Source organism: Chanos chanos, chromosome 6 (assembly GCF_902362185.1).
Source record: "Chanos chanos chromosome 6, fChaCha1.1, whole genome shotgun sequence".
In the NCBI taxonomy this organism is placed as follows: domain Eukaryota; kingdom Metazoa; phylum Chordata; class Actinopteri; order Gonorynchiformes; family Chanidae; genus Chanos; species Chanos chanos.
In genome coordinates this window covers 18,329,883-18,348,972 of record NC_044500.1, presented here as the reverse complement: position 1 = coordinate 18,348,972, position 19,090 = coordinate 18,329,883, and the positions used below count along the sequence as shown (strand labels likewise).

General features: G+C 41.7%; 1 protein-coding gene across 3 annotated transcripts in view; it reads left to right on the top strand.

Annotated features, from left to right (window-relative positions):
- Window positions 1–18,360, top strand: part of myo1cb (myosin Ic, paralog b) — a 40,719-nt gene extending 22,359 nt beyond the window's left edge. For all 3 annotated transcript variants that reach the window (XM_030776136.1, XM_030776138.1, XM_030776137.1), the window contains 31 exons: window positions 1,954–2,109; window positions 2,351–2,466; window positions 3,604–3,802; window positions 5,498–5,578; window positions 5,839–6,018; window positions 6,736–6,834; window positions 7,282–7,395; window positions 7,573–7,644; window positions 7,867–7,986; window positions 8,249–8,328; window positions 8,839–8,944; window positions 10,325–10,405; window positions 10,557–10,648; window positions 10,776–10,870; window positions 11,305–11,351; window positions 11,636–11,716; window positions 12,199–12,304; window positions 12,887–13,004; window positions 13,526–13,639; window positions 13,745–13,821; window positions 13,959–14,027; window positions 14,398–14,482; window positions 14,665–14,824; window positions 14,904–14,987; window positions 15,164–15,257; window positions 15,436–15,491; window positions 15,629–15,764; window positions 15,867–15,937; window positions 16,054–16,151; window positions 16,322–16,421; window positions 16,800–18,360. In XM_030776136.1, coding sequence (XP_030631996.1) covers window positions 1,954–2,109; window positions 2,351–2,466; window positions 3,604–3,802; window positions 5,498–5,578; window positions 5,839–6,018; window positions 6,736–6,834; window positions 7,282–7,395; window positions 7,573–7,644; window positions 7,867–7,986; window positions 8,249–8,328; window positions 8,839–8,944; window positions 10,325–10,405; window positions 10,557–10,648; window positions 10,776–10,870; window positions 11,305–11,351; window positions 11,636–11,716; window positions 12,199–12,304; window positions 12,887–13,004; window positions 13,526–13,639; window positions 13,745–13,821; window positions 13,959–14,027; window positions 14,398–14,482; window positions 14,665–14,824; window positions 14,904–14,987; window positions 15,164–15,257; window positions 15,436–15,491; window positions 15,629–15,764; window positions 15,867–15,937; window positions 16,054–16,151; window positions 16,322–16,421; window positions 16,800–16,826 — 3,114 coding nt within the window. In that variant the 3' untranslated portion in view covers window positions 16,827–18,360. The remainder of the gene's footprint in view (window positions 1–1,953; window positions 2,110–2,350; window positions 2,467–3,603; window positions 3,803–5,497; window positions 5,579–5,838; window positions 6,019–6,735; window positions 6,835–7,281; window positions 7,396–7,572; window positions 7,645–7,866; window positions 7,987–8,248; window positions 8,329–8,838; window positions 8,945–10,324; window positions 10,406–10,556; window positions 10,649–10,775; window positions 10,871–11,304; window positions 11,352–11,635; window positions 11,717–12,198; window positions 12,305–12,886; window positions 13,005–13,525; window positions 13,640–13,744; window positions 13,822–13,958; window positions 14,028–14,397; window positions 14,483–14,664; window positions 14,825–14,903; window positions 14,988–15,163; window positions 15,258–15,435; window positions 15,492–15,628; window positions 15,765–15,866; window positions 15,938–16,053; window positions 16,152–16,321; window positions 16,422–16,799) is intronic.
- The last annotated feature ends 730 nt before the right edge of the window (window positions 18,361–19,090 follow it).

Genomic DNA, 19,090 nt, shown 5'->3' with positions numbered 1-19,090 from the left:
TGGAGTTGTTTAATTTCACTTTTCAATTTGGCAGCAACTTTGTGCTCAGGTGTTGAAAGAGAAATGGCAGAAATGGGATTTGAACTTTTGTCTTTTTGTTTTAGTTTTAATTTTACTGTGGGAAAGGATTGACTTCCATATGAGCAGACTTTACCATATTGACTTTGCTGAACAATCCGGGTAATGTAACCACATGATTTGACTGCAGTTTGTTTTTGAATAATTCATGTAGTATGCAAATTTGTTTTTCTCCACGATAATACCTGGTTCATTGTTCAGATGCAGACAACAGCTCCCCACCCTTGTCTGTCCCTGAAATGCAAACAAGACAGAGAGAGCACAAGAGCATGCACATGAGAGAGAGAGAGAAAGAGAGCGTGCGTGCAATAGAGAGAGTGAGTGAGTGAGTGAGTGAGTGAGTGAGTGAGTGAGTGAGAGAGTGAGAGAGTGAGAGAGAGAGAGAGAGAGAGAGAGAGAGAGAGCCTGTAGTGTCTTGCTGTGGGAGTTGTCTCCACCACTCTGTCCACTTCTGTCAGAGTGACTCAGATGACAGATTGGGAATGAGGTCACTTCCTGGCACCACACTTGTGGACTGTTCTCACTTCTTCGTTGTATGTTTTCCCTTTCACTTTTCCCATACTTACAGTCCATACTAGCCTCTCTCTCTCTCTCTCTCTCCCTCCTCCTTCTGTTTTGATTTGTGTCGGGTGTCTACGGCTTGGATTGGTCCGGTTGACTCACCTCTCCTGTTAATTAAAATGCTTTTCTCAGGTGCCTGATGTATCCCCCAAGGGCTGGGCACTGCTGTGTCAGAAACAAAACAACAGCACTGGCAGCTGCTCTCTTCTGCGTGTGTGTGTGTGTGTTTCGGTATATAATCACACATTTGTTCTCGGTGTTTGTGTGTGTGTGTGTGTGTGTGTGTGTGTGTGTGCGTGTGTTTGTGACAGAGAGAGAGAGAGAGAGAGAGAGAGTATACATCAGGATGTTTGTGTGAGAAAGAGGGGATAACTCATCCTGAATGGTCTTTGATCAGTGTGTGACACAGGAAAATCCACATTAACTCTTATTCAAGTGCAATGCACTTCCACTTGCACCCAGTCTGTAAATGTCTCATCACTTTGTACGTACAATAGCACCCTAACTGTTAATGCAGCCACTGAAGACTGAGTGACATCTTTAGAAGTGTGCTTGGAGAGAAAAGGGGACACTATGGATTTGGGTAATATTCGGGATCTTATGCGTAAGACCCAAGCTTCCATTGTTGAACAAGGCTTACTTGGAAAAGGTCTGGATACACTGAAAAATGTAAGTAAACATAAAATTATTCTTTGTGTGTCTGCATCCATCTGTAAATATAAATTTGGGCGTTGCTGGTAACACTTGTCAGATGGGGTGTATTACTGTGGTATGTAGAGTGTGACTTCCTGGAGATGCTGGAAGATGTGTGGTTATATTTTGGCATGTCTGTAGTGTGGTGCTGTGGTTCTGAGAGATAATGTGACTCGTTTGTTGGAGGTACCTTTTGATTGTGTAGGTTGTGTATATCTTCATTATCCGATCAAACAGTGGTTATTGTTAAGTGTATGTTTGCAGAACCCACTAGAGCAGCTCAGAGTGGAGGGAAAATGAATATGGAGAGATAGATGGCTTTTGGTCAAACGCTGTATCCAAAAAGCAACGAATGCAAATTTGATTATATTTTTTCTGCCTTTTGTGCATCCTTTACTGGTCACATAGGTATACTTCTTTCCTCAGCAGCATGTATTTGTGTGTGTGCGTGTGTGTGTGTGCGTGTGTGTGTGTCTGTTTCATCTCTCTGTCTCTTTCTGTATTTTGCCATTCTGAATGGTCATGTGTCGCTGCAGCTGGGTGTGGGTGAAGATAGAAAGTGTGTGTGTGTGTGTGTGTGTGATCTGTATCTGATGGTCTGTTTGTCTCTGACCTGTGCAGGCAGTAGGCAGTGACGGAGTTCGGGTCATGATGGAGAGCGCCCTGACAGCCAGGGACAGGGTGGGGGTACAGGACTTTGTCCTGCTGGAGAACCACACCAGCGAAGTGGCCTTCATCGAAAACCTACGCAAGCGTTTCAAGGAGAACCTCATCTATGTAAGACTACCAGCTCACCGCTATCTGCATCTGAGCCTGGTCTTTATCTGTGTGGTGTCTGAATGTTCGTGTGAATGTGCATGTGTGTTTATTTTCGTGTGTGTCTGTGTGAGAAAGAGTACCCAGTTTGTCTCCACACACTAGTCTTCATATTTTTTCAGCTGGTTTATTCATTCGTGGCTTGGCCGTTCACACAGTTGTTTGTTATTTTTCTCTCTCTGTCTCTCTCTGTCTCTCTCAGACATACATTGGTTCTGTGCTGGTGTCTGTCAACCCCTACAAAGACCTGGAGATTTACACCAAACAGCATATGGAAAGATATCGAGGAGTCAATTTCTACGAAGTCTCTCCTCACATGTGAGTGCCCACCCCCCACACCAAGCTAACCGTCGAAACCAACACCCCTCACATATATCAGTTCACAGAATGACTTATGTAATACACTTATCTCTAAATAGGAATGTCTGGCAGATAGAACGGTGTGTTGGCACTGTGTGTTTTAGCTGTTGCTAAGAGATAGGGGGGAAACCTTAAAGTATTTGCGGTGTGTGCGAGCGATGTTAGGGAGGAATGCAAACGTTGAGATTTTGCGATGACCTCAGAGCTTCTCACACTCCTCTTGGTCTCCCCCTCTTTTCCACTTCACTGTGAAGCCAAATGTTTTTGGTCCGTCTGGAGAAGGAAAAGAGATGTTTTGGCAGCGGGGTTTAAATGGTGGAAAAAGAAAAAAGAGTGGGGCAAAGGTGTAAGGTTTGGGTTTTTCTTTTTTTTTTTTTTTTTTAAAGATGATGTTGTGCTAAACTTTCCTGATGTACCGAGATCTGGGAAGCTGTGAAAGTCATGTAGTGGTTATGTCAGCTGGTCTGTTTGGCAGTTTCAAATGACATGTCCAAACAGCCTGGAAAAACACAGCCTGTCTCTTATATTGTCCCCTTGCGTCTCAAAGACATGACTGACTGCAAAAACAACAAAAAAACAACAACCATGAAACCCTTTTCTTTTTCCACATTAGCATTGTCTTCTGTGGTTTTAAAGACTATGTGATTGGCCGGCCTATGTTGCATCAGTTAGTGAGTGTTTTTGAATGACACACTAACTGTTTTTGTTGACAATAGCCCATATTATTGTTGTTGTTTTACACTGGGCCAGAAATATTAAGCTTTGTTATTACTTGAAAATAGTAGCTGGATATCCATCTTTTGTATTTAATTTAATTGCTCATAAGAATAATGTACAAAATAAAAACTGCATCTGACACAAAACCTGTAAAACTAGCTAAACTATCATATATGGGGTAACAGGCAGCCTGTAACACTTGTTAGGTTGTAGAAATCTGCTGTTTTCTTTGTTCTCAAAACGACAAAAGTAGGAATAACACATAATTGTAGTTTGCTCTTGTCATTCGATAGTTAAAATATAAGAAGAGACATGAGAAAATATCGAAGATTTAATAGCTGTAGACTAAAGTTTCCATCCATCCTCGGTTGTCTGCAGATACGCCGTGTCTGATAACGCCTATCGCTCCATGCGAACGGAGCGGCGGGACCAGTGCATCCTGATCTCAGGCGAAAGCGGAGCCGGAAAGACGGAGGCGTCAAAGAAAGTCCTGCAATACTACGCCGTCACTTGTCCGGCTAGCGATAAGGTTCAGACTGTGAAAGACCGTCTGCTGCAGTCCAACCCTGTTCTGGAGGTAGCATTTCTTTTTTTTCTTTTTTTCTTTTTTAAGAACGCGCGCCCTCTTCACCATTGACGACCATGTAGAACATTAGGAAAGAGCAGTGGCTTATTTAAAAGTTACGACATCATTCAGAAACCGGCAATTAATCATAATACAGAACGCGTTCGGCCGGGGATTTGGCTGTTAACAACTACAGTAACTACCCAAACCAATAATAAGAATTGTAATTGGACGAATAAGAATGCTTGTCTGTTATAACCACCATTACAACCACGACCACAACGATAATAATACCAGTGATGATAACAACAACAACAATAATGATTGTTATTATTATTATTGTGGTTATTGTTGTTGTTATATATATATATATATATATATATATATAGTTATTATGTAGACCTACTGTTAAATATATTACATTATTGTTCTTGTTTTTGCTACGTTAATCCTTATGTCTAAGCAAGTAAGGCAGTATAGTATGTAACAGTAGAACAGCAGTTTGTTATGAGATGATAGAACAGCAGTGTGTTATATACTTATAGAACAGCAGTGTGTTATGAACAGCCATGTGTTATGTGATGATAGAACAACAGTGTGTCATGTGATAATAGAACAGCTGTGTGTTGTGTGATGACAGAACAGTGAGCAGTGTGTTACGTAATAACAGAACAGCAATCTGTTATGTGGTAATAGAACAGCAGTGTGTTATGAGTTAATAGAACAACAGTGTGTCATGTTCTTATAGAACAGCAGTGTATTCTGTAATAATAGAACAGCGATGTGTTATGTGACAATAGAGCAGCAATGTGTTATGTTATAATAGAACAACAGTGTGTTCTGTGATAACAGAACAGCAGTGTGTTCTGTGATAATAGAGCAGCAATGTGTTAGGTGATAACAGAAGAGAACAGCAATGTGTTATGTGATAACAGAAGAGAACAGCAATGTGTTATGTGATAACAGAAGAGAACAGCAGTGTGTTGTGTGATAACAGAAGAGAACAGCAGTGTGTTATGTGATAACAGAACAGAACAGCAGTGTGTTATGTGATAACAGAACAGAACAGCAGTGTGTTGTGTCATAACAGAACAGCCGTGTGTTATGTGATAACAGAACAGCTGTGTGTTATGTGATAGCAGAACAGCAGTGTGTTATGTGATAAAAGGAACAGCTGTGTGTTATGAGATGATAGAACAGCAGTATGTTGTGTGATAATAGAACAGCAGTGTGTTGTGTCATAATAGAACAGCAGTGGTTTGTGTCATAATAGAACAGCAGTGTGTTGTGTGATAATAGAACAGCAGTGTGTTGTGCGATAATAGAACAGCAGTGGTTTGTGTCATAATAGAACAGCTGTGTGTTATGAGATGATAGAACAGCTGTGTGCTGTGTGATAATAGAGCAGCTGTGTGTTGTGTGATAATAGAACAGCTGTGTGTTGTGTGATAATAGAACAGCTGTGCATTGTGTGATAGAGAGGAAGGATGTTGCCTCATACCATGGCTGGCTCTGGCAGCAGTCCAGATGTTTTACAGATGTGTATAAGGAAGATGCTGCCCTGTAATCAAGCTGCGTGAATGTGTGTGTGTAAGAAGCAGAGCTCAGCAGTCCCTTTCCTTACCCCCCCCCTCTCTCTCTCTCACTCTCTCACTCTCTCTGTCTTGCCACCCCCAATTACCCTTCCATCCTTTATCTCTTTCTCAGGCTTTTGGTAATGCCAAAACACTACGCAATGACAATTCCAGTCGTTTTGGCAAATACATGGACATCCAGTTTGATTTCAAGGTGAGCGCTCTATCTGGCCACTACAGAGTCTGTACTGAGAATTTTATAGTATCATTTGAATCTTCTTTAATATAAACTGTTTACATTATTAAATGGCTGCTGCACCTGTTATAATGTTTATGTTTATAATATCCGTATCCCTGTGCTATGCTCCATGATCCTTGGTGTGTCCACCTGCATGTATATCTGTATGTGTGTTGGTGAGTCAGTATCCTGGTGTCTCTCCCTCCACCTCTCCGTCTTATCTTCCCCGTCGACAGGGGGCGCCAGTGGGAGGACACATCCTGAACTACTTGCTGGAGAAGTCTCGCGTGGTTCACCAGAGCCATGGAGAGAGGAACTTCCATATATTCTACCAGCTGATTGAGGGAGGTGAGGAGGATCTGCTGAGGAGACTAGGATTGGAGAGGAACGCACAGCAGTACCAGTACCTGGTCAAAGTAAGACACGTACACACTCACACAAGTGTAAGAATTACCCGTTCACGCACAAACACGCACTAACAGAATCATACATGGAATAACTGTAGTGAGGTCTGATCATGGAATGGTCAGGCAGTCCCCTAGGAATCAGTATCAGTGAGAGAGTTTCAGTTTCTCACACACACAATCTCCCTCTCTTTCTCACACACACACACATACACTCTCACTCTCTCTTTCTCTCTCTCTCTCTCTCTCTCTCTCTCTCTGTCTCTATCTGTCACACACACACTCAGACACACACACACAGATGCAGGGGTGTCTCTTTTTCCTCTATGCAGTCCCCTGGTGTTTAATAGAGGAAGTTGGGGGCAGTGCCCCTCCTTCTGCTTCCTGTGTTCTGCTGAGTGTGTGTGTCCAGATGCCTGCTGGGCTTTCCCCCTGTTTTATTTTAAAGTTGCATAATACATTTACAGTCATAAGCACACATAAATGCACGCGCACACACACACACACACACACACACACACAAACACACACACACATACACGCACTCTATCATCCGCACATGCTCCCAGGCCTAAGAGATTTGAGTGTAACTAAGTGTACTCATATTTTCTTCTGCGTGTTTTTTTGGCATTGTTGAGTTGTCTTATCGCTGCGGTATGTATGTATGTGAGTGTTTCACAGTGACTAGCATCATTACTAAGTGTGTGTGTGTGTGTGTGTGTGTTTCAGGGTAACTGTCCTAAGGTGAGCTCCATTAATGACCGTAATGACTGGAAAGTGGTGAGGAAGGCACTGACTGTCATCGGCTTCACCGATGATGATGTGGAGGTAGGAGCTGACAATGAACACAGACACATGTGCTCATATACTCTCATTCACAGACACTCATGCACAGGCACACTCACACACACACTCTCTCTCAATTCGTGAAAGAATGAGCATGTGGGAGGGAGACTTTGTTGTTCGTTCAAAGTCAGAAAACACCTGTGTGTTTTTGTGTTTGCATATGTTCCAGGATATGAGAGGGAGTCGAAAGGTTTTCAGCAAGATCATAAAGTTCTGTCCTGTACATTTTACAGTGAAACAGGCATGTTTCTTTGGTCTCCCTAATCACATCTCTCCCTCTGTTCCCTCCTTCTCTTCCTCCTCCACCTTCTTTTGCTTCAACTCTCTACCTCTCTCTCTCTCTCTCTCTCTCTGTCTCTCTCTCTCTCTCTCTCTCCCACTCTCTCTCTCTCTCTCTCTGTCACCCCCTCTCCCTCTCTCTCTCTGTAGGAGCTGTTAAACATTATTGCCAGTGTGCTTCACCTGGGGAATGTGCAGTACGGCTCAGAGGAGAGCGGCAACGCTTACATCACAACAGACTCGCAGATCAAATACCTTTCCAGAGTACGTCCTTCAAACCGTAATCCAACCCTACCTGCCTGAATACCTTTTCACACAGATTTACATCCTGTTATATCTCCTAATATCAGTTCTTTTCCCGAAAACAAATGAGTGGCCAAAGTAGCTTTCGTAATAGAGTTTTGTCATAAGAAGTGATTTGAATTGCTTGGGATTTTTCAGTTGATAGGCGTGGATGGCTCTGTTCTGAAAGAAGCTCTCACACATAAGAAGATTATTGCCAAAGGAGAAGAGGTATGAGTCAGTAATCTCTGCATCAGATCTTCATATTAAGTCTCTATATGACACTTGCCAGACCAGTTAGTGTTTTGCTGCCAGGGCTTTTCTGATAGACATTGTTTTGGTATGCAAATATGATTTCCCCTAATACACTTTTTAATCAATAATGTGTGTGCATTTGTTTGTTTGTGTGTGTGTTTGTGTGCATGTGTTTGTGTATATGTGTGTGTGTGTTAGCTGATGAGCCCACTTAATCAAGAACAGGCAGCTTCGGCAAGAGATGCCTTATCTAAAGCCATCTATGGCCGCACCTTCACCTGGCTAGTCAACAAAATAAACGCGTCTCTGGAATTCAAGGTATGGCTACATCAGTACCTGTTCATCAGCACAACCAACACCAGTTCTGAATCACCACACAATACATAACATTAGTCTCTCAATGTTTGGTGCCCCCTTGTGGACAAGGGCTGTTACAACAGGTCATTCACTTTGAGGATTCTATATTGAGTAATCTGGAAATGCCTGTCGTTGTAATGTGATACTGTTACTGGTTACGTATATCCAGTAAATATCTGTTGCGTGTCTGCTGTTTACCACATGATTACACATTGTGTTGCAGGACAGCTCATTTAGCAGCAAGAATGCCTCCGTCATCGGTCTGCTGGACATCTATGGTTTTGAGGTTTTCCAGAACAACAGGTTGTTACCCAGAATGTTTAAATTCTGTTCCTATGTGGCAATTAAAGACAATTTAAGTGAAAAAACATCATTCACTGATTATCATTTGCTTGCTTTGGGTTTTTAGAGGCATCATTTCCTGTGTTGTATATTTGGTATGTTTAGCAAACATTACCTCATCAGAGAACTGATGCGTATTCTGAGCGTATTCTAATGATTCTTCTCTGACATTCATTATGTCAGTGTGAGGCTGTTCTGTCAGCTGATGTTAGACACCATGTGATTTGTTATGTGAGAAACATTGTCTGATAGTGAATTTGTTTACAAAAAATCAACTTTAATTTTAGAACTTGAACATTGAAGTATGGAGTCTCTGTCGTCATGTTTTATATGATTGTGAATTGAATACTGATATGAATGCCATTGTTCTCCCTCTTTTGTTTTTCTGTTTCTTTTCATATCTGTCTCTGTGTCTGTCACTATGTCTCTCTGTCTGACTGTCTCTCTCTCTCTCGCCCCCCTCTCATGTAGTTTTGAACAGTTCTGCATTAACTACTGTAATGAGAAGCTGCAGCAGCTGTTTATTGAACTTACCCTGAAATCAGAACAGGACGAATATGAGGCTGAGGGAATCACGGTGAGTAATCTAAAGTCCTACACACACACACACACACTCATATACATATACATACATATACACATACATACACATACACACACACACACACACACACACACACACACATACAAATACATACACACACACACACACACACACACACATTCATATACATATACATATACACATACATACACACACACACACACACACACACACACACACATACAAATACATACACACACACACACACACACACACACACATTCATATACATATACATATACACATACATACACACACACACACACACACACACATACACATAGACACACACACACACACATACAAACAAATAAACACACACCCACCTCCCCCCCCACACACACACATATACACACACACACACACACATATACACATTCATATACATATACATACATATACACATACATACACATTCACACACACACACATACATACACACACACACACACACACACACACACACACACACACACACACATACACATAGACATACACACACACACACACACACATTCATATACATATACATACATATACACATACATACACATACACACACACACTCACACACACACACACATACACATAGACATACACACACACATATACACACACATACACACAAATATACACACACACGCATACACCCACACCCCCCCCCACACACACACATATACACACATGCACATACACACACACTCGCTCATTTTCAGTCGTTCAGTGTATAACACACACCACCTTCACTTACATATTCAGAACTGTACATATACTTGCACATCTTTCTCTCACTCTCTCTCTTTTTCTCTTTCCCTTTCTCTTTCCCTCTCCCCTTTTATACCTCTGTCTCTCTCACTTACACACACACACTTATGTGCGCGCACACACACACACACACACACACACACACACACACACACACTCGCTTCTAATCACTCTGTTCTTGTCACTCTTATACTCCACACACAGACACACGCACATGCACATACCAAACACATGTGCACACACACACATTTGTAAGCACCGTGTGTGTGACAGACAGAGCAGTGGGAAGGGAGATTCTTATAGACTTACTCAGACAGAACATTCTGGCCTGACATGTGTGTGTTGTGGGCTCTGTTCCATGTCATTACTATGGAAATGCTGACCTATCTCAGAGCCCCCAAAACATCTCAACACTGCCGCTCAGAAAAGCGTTTGTTTGTCTCCACATGTTTGGAGTGGGAGAAGAATGCTTCTTGTGTTTAAATTCCTGAGATTCTGTTAATGTTTGGCTTTATAGCCATAACATAAGGAACCAAGAACAATAAATATTTAATAATGCAGTTATGTTCATCTTTTTTTTTTTTTCAGTGGGAGCCTGTGCAATATTTCAACAACAAGATCATCTGCGATCTTGTGGAAGAAAAGTTCAAAGGCATCATCTCTATTCTGGTGAGATTTTTTTTGTTTGTCTGTTTTCTATTCAATTAAAATAACCAGAAATTTTCCAGACAGTCTTTCTCAACCCTCATGGGTCATCTCTGTTTGCTCTTTCACTTTCATTCCTGTTTTCTCTCATGCTATTTCGTCCTCCTCTGCTTAGGATGAGGAGTGCCTGAGGCCAGGAGATGCCAGTGACATCACCTTCCTGGAGAAGTTGGAGGACACGGTGGGAGGTCACCCCCATTTTGTTACGTGAGTGACATATGAATGATATTTTTTTTTATCTGTTGTTATCAGACTATAACTTACAAGACTTCTCTTTTTTGAATAACCTTTGGATCTCCCTCTCTCTCTCTCTCTCTCTCTCTCTCTTCTGTAGTCATAAGCTGGCCGACGGAAAGACCCGGAAGGTAATGGGCCGAGAGGAGTTCAGGTTGCTTCACTATGCTGGGGAGGTGAACTACAATGTGAATGGTGAGTTTAGAGAGGAGGTTAGAATCAGAGAAAGCTCCAGAGACTGCATACATTACTGACCCTAGACCCTAGATGTGCTAGCTCCTTTACCCACAGATCTCCATTAACTCCTGTGTCCCGAGTGTTCATGTGGTGTGTTCATGTCCATTTTATCAGGTTAGCATTCAGTGAGCCTCTGTGCCCAGGGAGTTTGTTCTGTATTGAGTTAGCTTCTTTTACCACAGCTTTGAAGAAATGTTTCACCCAGAGAATTTAGTTAGCATAGTTTCGCCCCCCCCCCCCCTCCCCCCCTCCCCAAAGTCATTTGGTTAGCATTGCGCTCTTATGCTAAAATTACCTTTGCTCACAGCTATCTGTCGACTCTCTCTCTCTCTCTCTCTCTCTCTCTCTATGGGAAAACTGACTCTGCGTTTGTCTCCTTCCCACATCCCTAGGCTTTCTGGACAAGAACAATGACCTCCTCTTCAGGAACCTGAAGGAGGTGGGAACATGGCAGTAAAGAGAAATATGTTGAGACAGGGGGAAGGAGGGCTCTGGTTGACAACTTCAGAGACTAAATTTTTCACCACACGTCTCCATCTTGTGTATATCTCGTTCGTCCTCTTGTTTCTTTGTTTAATAGATCTCTCTGTTTGTGTGCGTGTGTGCGTGTGTGCGTGTGTGTGCGTGTGTGTGTGTGTGTGTGTGTGTGCGTGCGTGTGTGTGTGTGCGTGCGTGTGTGTGTGTGTGTGTGTGTGCATGTGTGTGTTTGTGTAATTCACCCAGGCCATGTGTATGTCAGAAAACAAGATCCTTACCCAGTGTTTTGACAGAGAGGAGCTGACAGATAAGAAGCGGCCAGAGACGGTGAGAGCTTACATCATTTACTTCTCTATTTAACACACACATATATATAGGACTAATTGTGATCAGAGCTTCACCACAGCCACGTCAACATCCTTCCTAATGCGTATGGAATCAGAGCAGAGATCTATGAGCAATCTCTGGGTTGCTGCCCACATTTTGAGGAATGCCCTGACACTTGGGTACCCTCTTCATACCAGTCTCTGTTTCAGTTGCTTAAGCCCCTCCCTCTGGCGCCCACTGCTCAGAAGCTGATTGGTCACATGTGGGTGGGCTGCTGGTGTTTACTGTTTTTATGCATTGTTGACGTCCAGTGCCCCCCCCTCACCCCCCCACTGCACACACACACACTATCACACACACACACTGTCACTGCCTGGCTAGACCTTCACACTGAGACTTGTGTTCTCCTCTTTTTCTCTCTCACTCGTTCCATCTCACTCACTCTCTTTCTTTTTCTCATCCGTCCCGGTCGCCGTTTCCAGGCGGCAACCCAGTTTAAGACCAGCCTGGCCCAGCTCATGGAAATCCTGATGTCGAAGGAGCCATCATACGTGCGCTGCATCAAACCCAACGATGCCAAACAAGCAGGTGTGTGTCTGTGTGTGTGTGTGTGTGTGTGTGTGTGTGAGAGAGAGAGAGAGAGAGAGTGTGTGCTCTGCTCTGCTCTGTCCATGTTCCTCATAGTGCGTTCCACTCTATCTGATTGTTTGACCTAAGAAATTCTCTCCTATATTCTGTCACTTGTCTTCAAGTGTATTTAAATAATAAGTAAGAAAAGTAAATATTTATTTATTTTCCTGTAAATGGGAACAGAAAGTACTAGAAATCATTGGGATAAATGTTTTGTGTATGACTCTGGTAGCTGTAAAGCTATTCCCATTCCGTCAGTCCCTGCCTGTACAGTGTGGTCTTTGTTTTTTTCTCTCCTTTTCCCTCTCTGTCATTTGCTTGACTTCACTAATGCCATTTGGAGCTACTGCTCTGTTTTCCCCATTTCATGTTTTCCATATTTTTTGCTCGTTCTACTAAAGCAAATAGCACTGACCTCCTCTCGCCGTCAGTCAGTTTCACATGATGCAGGCTGGGATTAAATATAATGCCATCCTGCCTGGGTTTATGTGTTTATTTTGACATAGATACATGGCTGATTCATTTGTGGGTTTATTCTAGGGCGTTTTGATGAGGTGTTGATCAGACACCAGGTTAAGTACCTGGGTTTGATGGAGAACCTGCGGGTGAGACGAGCTGGTTTTGCCTACCGTCGTCGCTACGAGACCTTCCTGCAGAGGTGAACATTTCAGACTCTCAACGCTTCACCAATGGCACTTCGTTTCCATTTGAGCTGGTTAAAACACAACGGGCTCTTAAGTTAAAAAAAAAAAAAAAAAAAGAAAGTTCATATTTGATGCCTCTGATGCTGAATCATGACTTTCAATTCCTCTCACTGAACCCTGGGACTTCCTGTAAATTTCTCCACGTTCTGGAACCAGGGTCAGAAGGGTAGTGTTTAAATGTCTCTTTAGGTCAGATAAAAAAATCGGATGGACGTTTCAAGGCTGGTTACAGGAGCAGAGCTGTTCATTCTGCGCTGCCACTGTTTTTGACTTGTTTACAGTCTTGAATATTTGTGTTTTGTTTTGTGAGTTCTAACTGATGGGTTGTGTCAAAAACGTTATTTTGTTGTATGTAACGCTGGTGATTACGATGCCGGTGTTGATAGTTGGTGGTGTGTGTGTTTCTGGTTTTAACGCTGGTGTTGATAGTTGAGGTGTGTGTTTCGGGTTTAACGCTGGTGTCTCCGTGTGGCAGATATAAGTCCCTGTGTCCGGAGACCTGGCCGAACTGGCAGGGTCGTCTGGTGGACGGAGTGTCCACTCTGGTCAAACACCTGGGCTACAAGCCAGAGGAGTACAAACTGGGCAGGTTGGTCACAGTTGAAAAGCCATTTAACGTTTCACTCACATCCCTTACTTACTCCTGCCATTCTGCTCAGAAAAATAAAGAGCCTTTTATTTTCCCCAATCGCAGGACCAAAATATTCATCCGTTTTCCAAAGACGCTGTTTGCCACAGAGGATGCCCTAGAGGTTAGGAAACACAGTCTGGGTGAGTCAAGTTAAAGAGAATGATTTTTAAAACAGGATGTACTGTAAACACATAAAGGTTTGGATTGGGTTTAGTGTGAGAATGATGGTACACTGAAGGTGGAATCATCTTGTCCTCTCTCCTCTGCTCTTCCACAGCAACCAAACTTCAGGCGTGCTGGAAGGGCTACAGTCAGAAAACCAAATATCGCAAACTCAGACGCTCAGGTCAGACATCTCATCTGCGATTTACAAACTGGCTGAAAAAATGTTATTCCTTTTACTTTTAATCTTTTCTTCTTTTAAAGATAATTTGATTGTGCCTACCAAATTACAGCTTTTGTAAAATGTGTTGTATAGATGACAACAACAACCAACAACAACAACAACAACAATAATAATAATAATAATAATATTAATAATTAGTAGTAGTGATAGTAGTAGTAGTAGTAGTGTTATTAGTGTTAGTTTTAGTATTATTTTTATAATGTAGTTGTTGTTTGCTATTAAAATTATTGTGTTATTAATATAGGTGTTTGTTGTGGTTGTTCAGTATTACTAGTTCTTATGTATTCCTGTTCTGTGTTTGTGTCAATAGCCATTGTGATCCAGGCGTGGTGGAGGGGAATCCTGGCACGTCGGAGAGCTCAGCGCCGCAGACAGGCAGCCGAGACCATTCGCAGGTCTGTCGGCAGACGGGAGAGAAATGGCACAGCTCAATGGATTATCATTAATAATGCTCTAATGAGTCCATTTTTAGTTTAGTTTTTTTTTTTTTGTGTGTCATTTAAACTGTATGTGTTGGTGTGTTTTCTTGTGTGCTGGTCAGTTATTGAAAAATAAAACTTTTTTTCTCACCCCCCAGGTTCATTAAAGGGTTCATTTACCGCCATCAGCCACGCTGCCCAGAGAACGAGTACTTCCTGGACTACGTCCGTTATTCCTTCCTGATGAAACTTTCCAGAAATCTGCCTAAAAACGTGCTGGACAAGAGCTGGCCGACACCCCCGCCTGCTCTGGCCGAGGTAGGGCATTACCTGTCGTCCAGCTTTAAACTCAATGTGTGCATTAGAAAGACCCTGACAAAAAAGCCTTCTGTCGCAGGCGTCAGAACATCTGCGTAAACTGTGCATGCAAAACATGGTGTGGAAGTACTGCAAGACCATCAGCCCGGAGTGGAAACACCAGGTAACACACAGTGTTCCACACACGTAGAACTTTCCAGAAAATGACACTCAACACGTGGTTTGGAACAGACATGAGATGGTTGTGTATGTCTGACTTAAGTTCATATTCCCTCTGTAACTTATATCCTTTTCATCATCATTTCCTTCTTAATCTCTGCTGGTTATTTTTACTTGCAGTTAGAACAAAAGATGGTGGCCAGTGAGATCTTTAAGGACAAGAAGGATAACTACCCCCAAAGCGTCCCCAAACTCTTTGTTAGCACAAGGCTCAGTAAGTTCTCTCTCTAAACAGTTGCTTGCTTCTGAAAACCTTCTGAACCCTGCTGACCAGTTCCTCATGCCATTTCTTGTTTACAGCAATCACACAATGAGTGAATAGTAATAAATTAAATGAACAAACAAACAAACAAACAAAACGATGTTCCTTTGTTGCATTTGCATTTGTTTAGATGGTGAGGACATCAACCCTAAGGTTGTTCAGGCCCTTGGCACTGACAAGATGAAGGTGTGTATGAGAATGGAATATTATGAAGCAAATGTGCATTACTCTCAATGTTTTCGTGTTGTTTATTGTAGCATCACAAAATGTGTAACACGTTTCTGCAGAATTTGCTGTATTAAACGTAAGTGTCTGTTTGGCAGTATGCTGTTCCGGTGACCAAGTATGACCGGAAGGGCTACAAAGCCCGTTCCCGACAGCTCCTGCTTATGGGAAACAGCGCCATCATAGCAGAGGAGGCCAAAGTGAAGCAGCGAATCGACTACAGCGCTCTGAAAGGTGAGTATGAGAGACTGCGTCATTACGAGTAAGAGCCAAAGAAAGGAGGAGTGAAACAAAAGGATGGAAAGCCGGATTTGACCAGCGTTTCTCTGTTTTCAGGGATCTCTGTCAGCTCGCTCAGCGATGGCGTGTTTGTTATCCACGTTGTGTGTGAAGACAACAAGCAGAAGGTGATATCTGGAGTCAGCCCTGATCACAAACACGGAAATAAGAGCTCTTTCTGTATATTACTAAGTTAACCTGTTTTCGAATGAAGCTTAGCTTTTCCCGCATCTCACTTTTACAGGGTGACGTGGTTCTTCAGAGCGACCATGTAATCGAGACCTTAACCAAAGTGGCCATCTGTGCCGACAAGATTAACAGCATCAACATCAGCCAGGGAAGGTGAGCCATACACTCTACCTCTACCTTTACTTACCCTCCTATGTTACATTAACATGTGTAAAGCATTGACTGATCAGTTACACTCTGTTTATTATCATCGGCCTCCATACAAAGTTATTCAGCTCATGGAAAATCTGATACTCAGGTGTTTTTTTTGTTCCTCTGGCCAGTATAAAGTTCACAGTGGGTCAAGGAAAGGAAGGAATCATTGACTTCACCTCTGGCTCTGAGCTGATAGTTGCCAAGGCAAAGAACGGACACCTCTCTGTGGTGAGTAGGAGTGAAATTGCATTTTAACCGCCGCTTACATTCAATAGTAAGTAAACACATACCCAAGTTTGAAAGAGGGGCACATATGGGTTTTTGAAATCGAAGTGGTAGACTGTGCCATCACCAACCCTCTTTTAACTGCTGTGGTTTAAAATGAGATGAATATGATTATGATTTTTCTTTTCAAAAACAGGAGGAAACATCAAACCTTATGTGTTGAAAATAGATGGTTTCTCTTTGGGGAAAAATGTTCTGGGCTACTTAAAAATTTATCTTGAAAAACTTTTTTCATGGAAATGATTATATAATCAGATTATCAAGTTTACTGAGATTGTCTCTGTACGCCCCCCCCCCCCCCCCCCCCCCCCCCCCCCGCAGACTGCCCCTCGTCTCAACTCAAGATGATAGCCGAGGGCGTGACCAAGCACTTCCTGCATCCTCCCAGGATGTCTTTCCAGACGTACTCTCCAGTTCACCAATCACACGACTGCGGGCGGAACTCTGGTCCGTCAGTCAGATGCCATTTAGCTGCACCAAAGGCTTATGCTTTTAATTTTCAAAGTTCAGCCAACTAATTAATATTTATGTTAATATTTTGAGATTAATACTGTTGTTACATGAATATTACGATTTTATATTTGAAGCCAAGGAATAACTATATTTAGGTGCATTTTTTTCCTCACTCTCTGTCTCTTTTTGCTTATCTTGGGAACATTTAATTTGAATGGTATTAAAGAAGGTGACCTCAGCCTTGTTGTCAAGGAAAATCAGGGTTAAATGTAATGTTACGTTTGTTGTCTGTAACCTTTAGTTATGACTACTTTGGTCTTTTGCACTCTGAGTATTACAAACTGATTCAAAGTAGGAAATCATAGGATTAATTTGCTAATGTATTGCTCTGCGTTGATAGTATTTTGACGTACTCTGTCCTTGATAAGCCTTTTAGAAGGGTGTTTTTTTTTTCTCGTTATTTTTGTCTGCTTTATGAGGTGGCAAAATGTGTGAGACACACACACACACACACACACACACACAGAAAAGATAGGAAAAGATAGTTCCCTGAAACCTGGTTTACATACTAATACCAAAATGATTCTTTCCCTGTGTGTTGCCAACTAATGTAGGGTGGTATACTCATGTTAATCTGCAGGGAAGTCGGTTGGAATATGAGAGTGTCTGCCAAGGTTTTAGAGCCCAAAGAAGTTATGTTGACTGCCAGGGACTTGAATGTTGAAGAGGAGGATCATTGCTTTAAATTTCATGTATAGGTTTACTAGATTGGAATCACAGTATATGTAAGTCACACAATATAATCAGATTTCTTGATTTAAAACCGTTATCAAAAAATCTTTGGATAATTAGTGGGAAGAAATCTGTGAAAACAGAAAAAAACCCTCAAATAATGATTTTTTTTGGGCTTCTGTCCTTTATGTCATTTAAAACAGAAAAGAAAAAAAACCCCCACTGAATTTCTGTTCATGCACTTGGGCCATTTGTGTTTTGATGTATAATCCAAATGTGTCACAGAGGCAGTAATGGACACAGTAAGAAGTGAGACAAAGTTTATATGTTCACAGTTCACATACTGTCAAAAAGTTGCACCTCTAGTATTTAAAAACCCCATCCTTTTCCATGTTTCCAGTGGTGACCCAGTCAGTCTTTAGTTATATGTATACACTGGAGTGTCACAGAAATACACTTTTTTGTCAAGCACACACCAGTCAATAGCTTTACTAAAAGGCAGGGCTTTGGTGCTTGTTTATGAAAGATAAATGACAGATTTTTTCAGCTTAATAACTGGGATGTTGGCAGAGAAATGCCCATATGTGTGCGCCATTATGGACACTTTTCTTAGATGGGTTTGTGTATATGTAGATATGTCTTTGTAAGCACTACAAAAGGATTCTTCACAAACCAAATATATGCCATTTCACATTGGGATGGAAAGTGCAAATCGGCAGTCTTATCGTACCATTGTTAGCATTTGCATTGTCTCCTGCAAACTATTGTCTGAATATTTGGGAATATTGTTGGGATATTCGGGAATATTGTTTGAATATTCTGGAATAATGTTGGGATATTCTGGAATGTTGTTGGAATAATCTGAATATTGTTGAGTGCCTCTCACAATTAGCTTCACAGCAGAGGATAGAACACTCAGACAAAGACACTATTAGAATGCACCTGTAAAATGCTGTTCTATGTGTAATGTCAGTGCCACAAGTAAGTTAGTAGAAATCTCTATTTTTTTTACATTTATTGAAAAAAAACAAAGCCCTAGATATGTCCATAAACAAGCTAAGACTACCATTTTCTTACTACTTCAAAACTAGCTTAATTTTCATTATGTAATTGTTTTATACAGCTGTAATTTAAAAACTTTAAAGAAACTGCTCTGTGAAAGCAAACTGACAATGTTATACCCAAGCCTATTAAAGTAGATTAAAAGCACGGAGATCAATGGCTTGTCTTTGATAACTGTTATGTTTCATATTCCTCCACAGAAATACATACCTCCGAATTCTCTGGTTAAGAAAAGGTAAATGATACAGCAACTTTGTCTTTTCAGTTAGGTTAGAATTATTCAATACTTCAGTCAACAATATTTCTAAGCACTCACAGAGGTGACTCATTTAGCTATATGATTCTCACAGTAAAAAATGAAACTA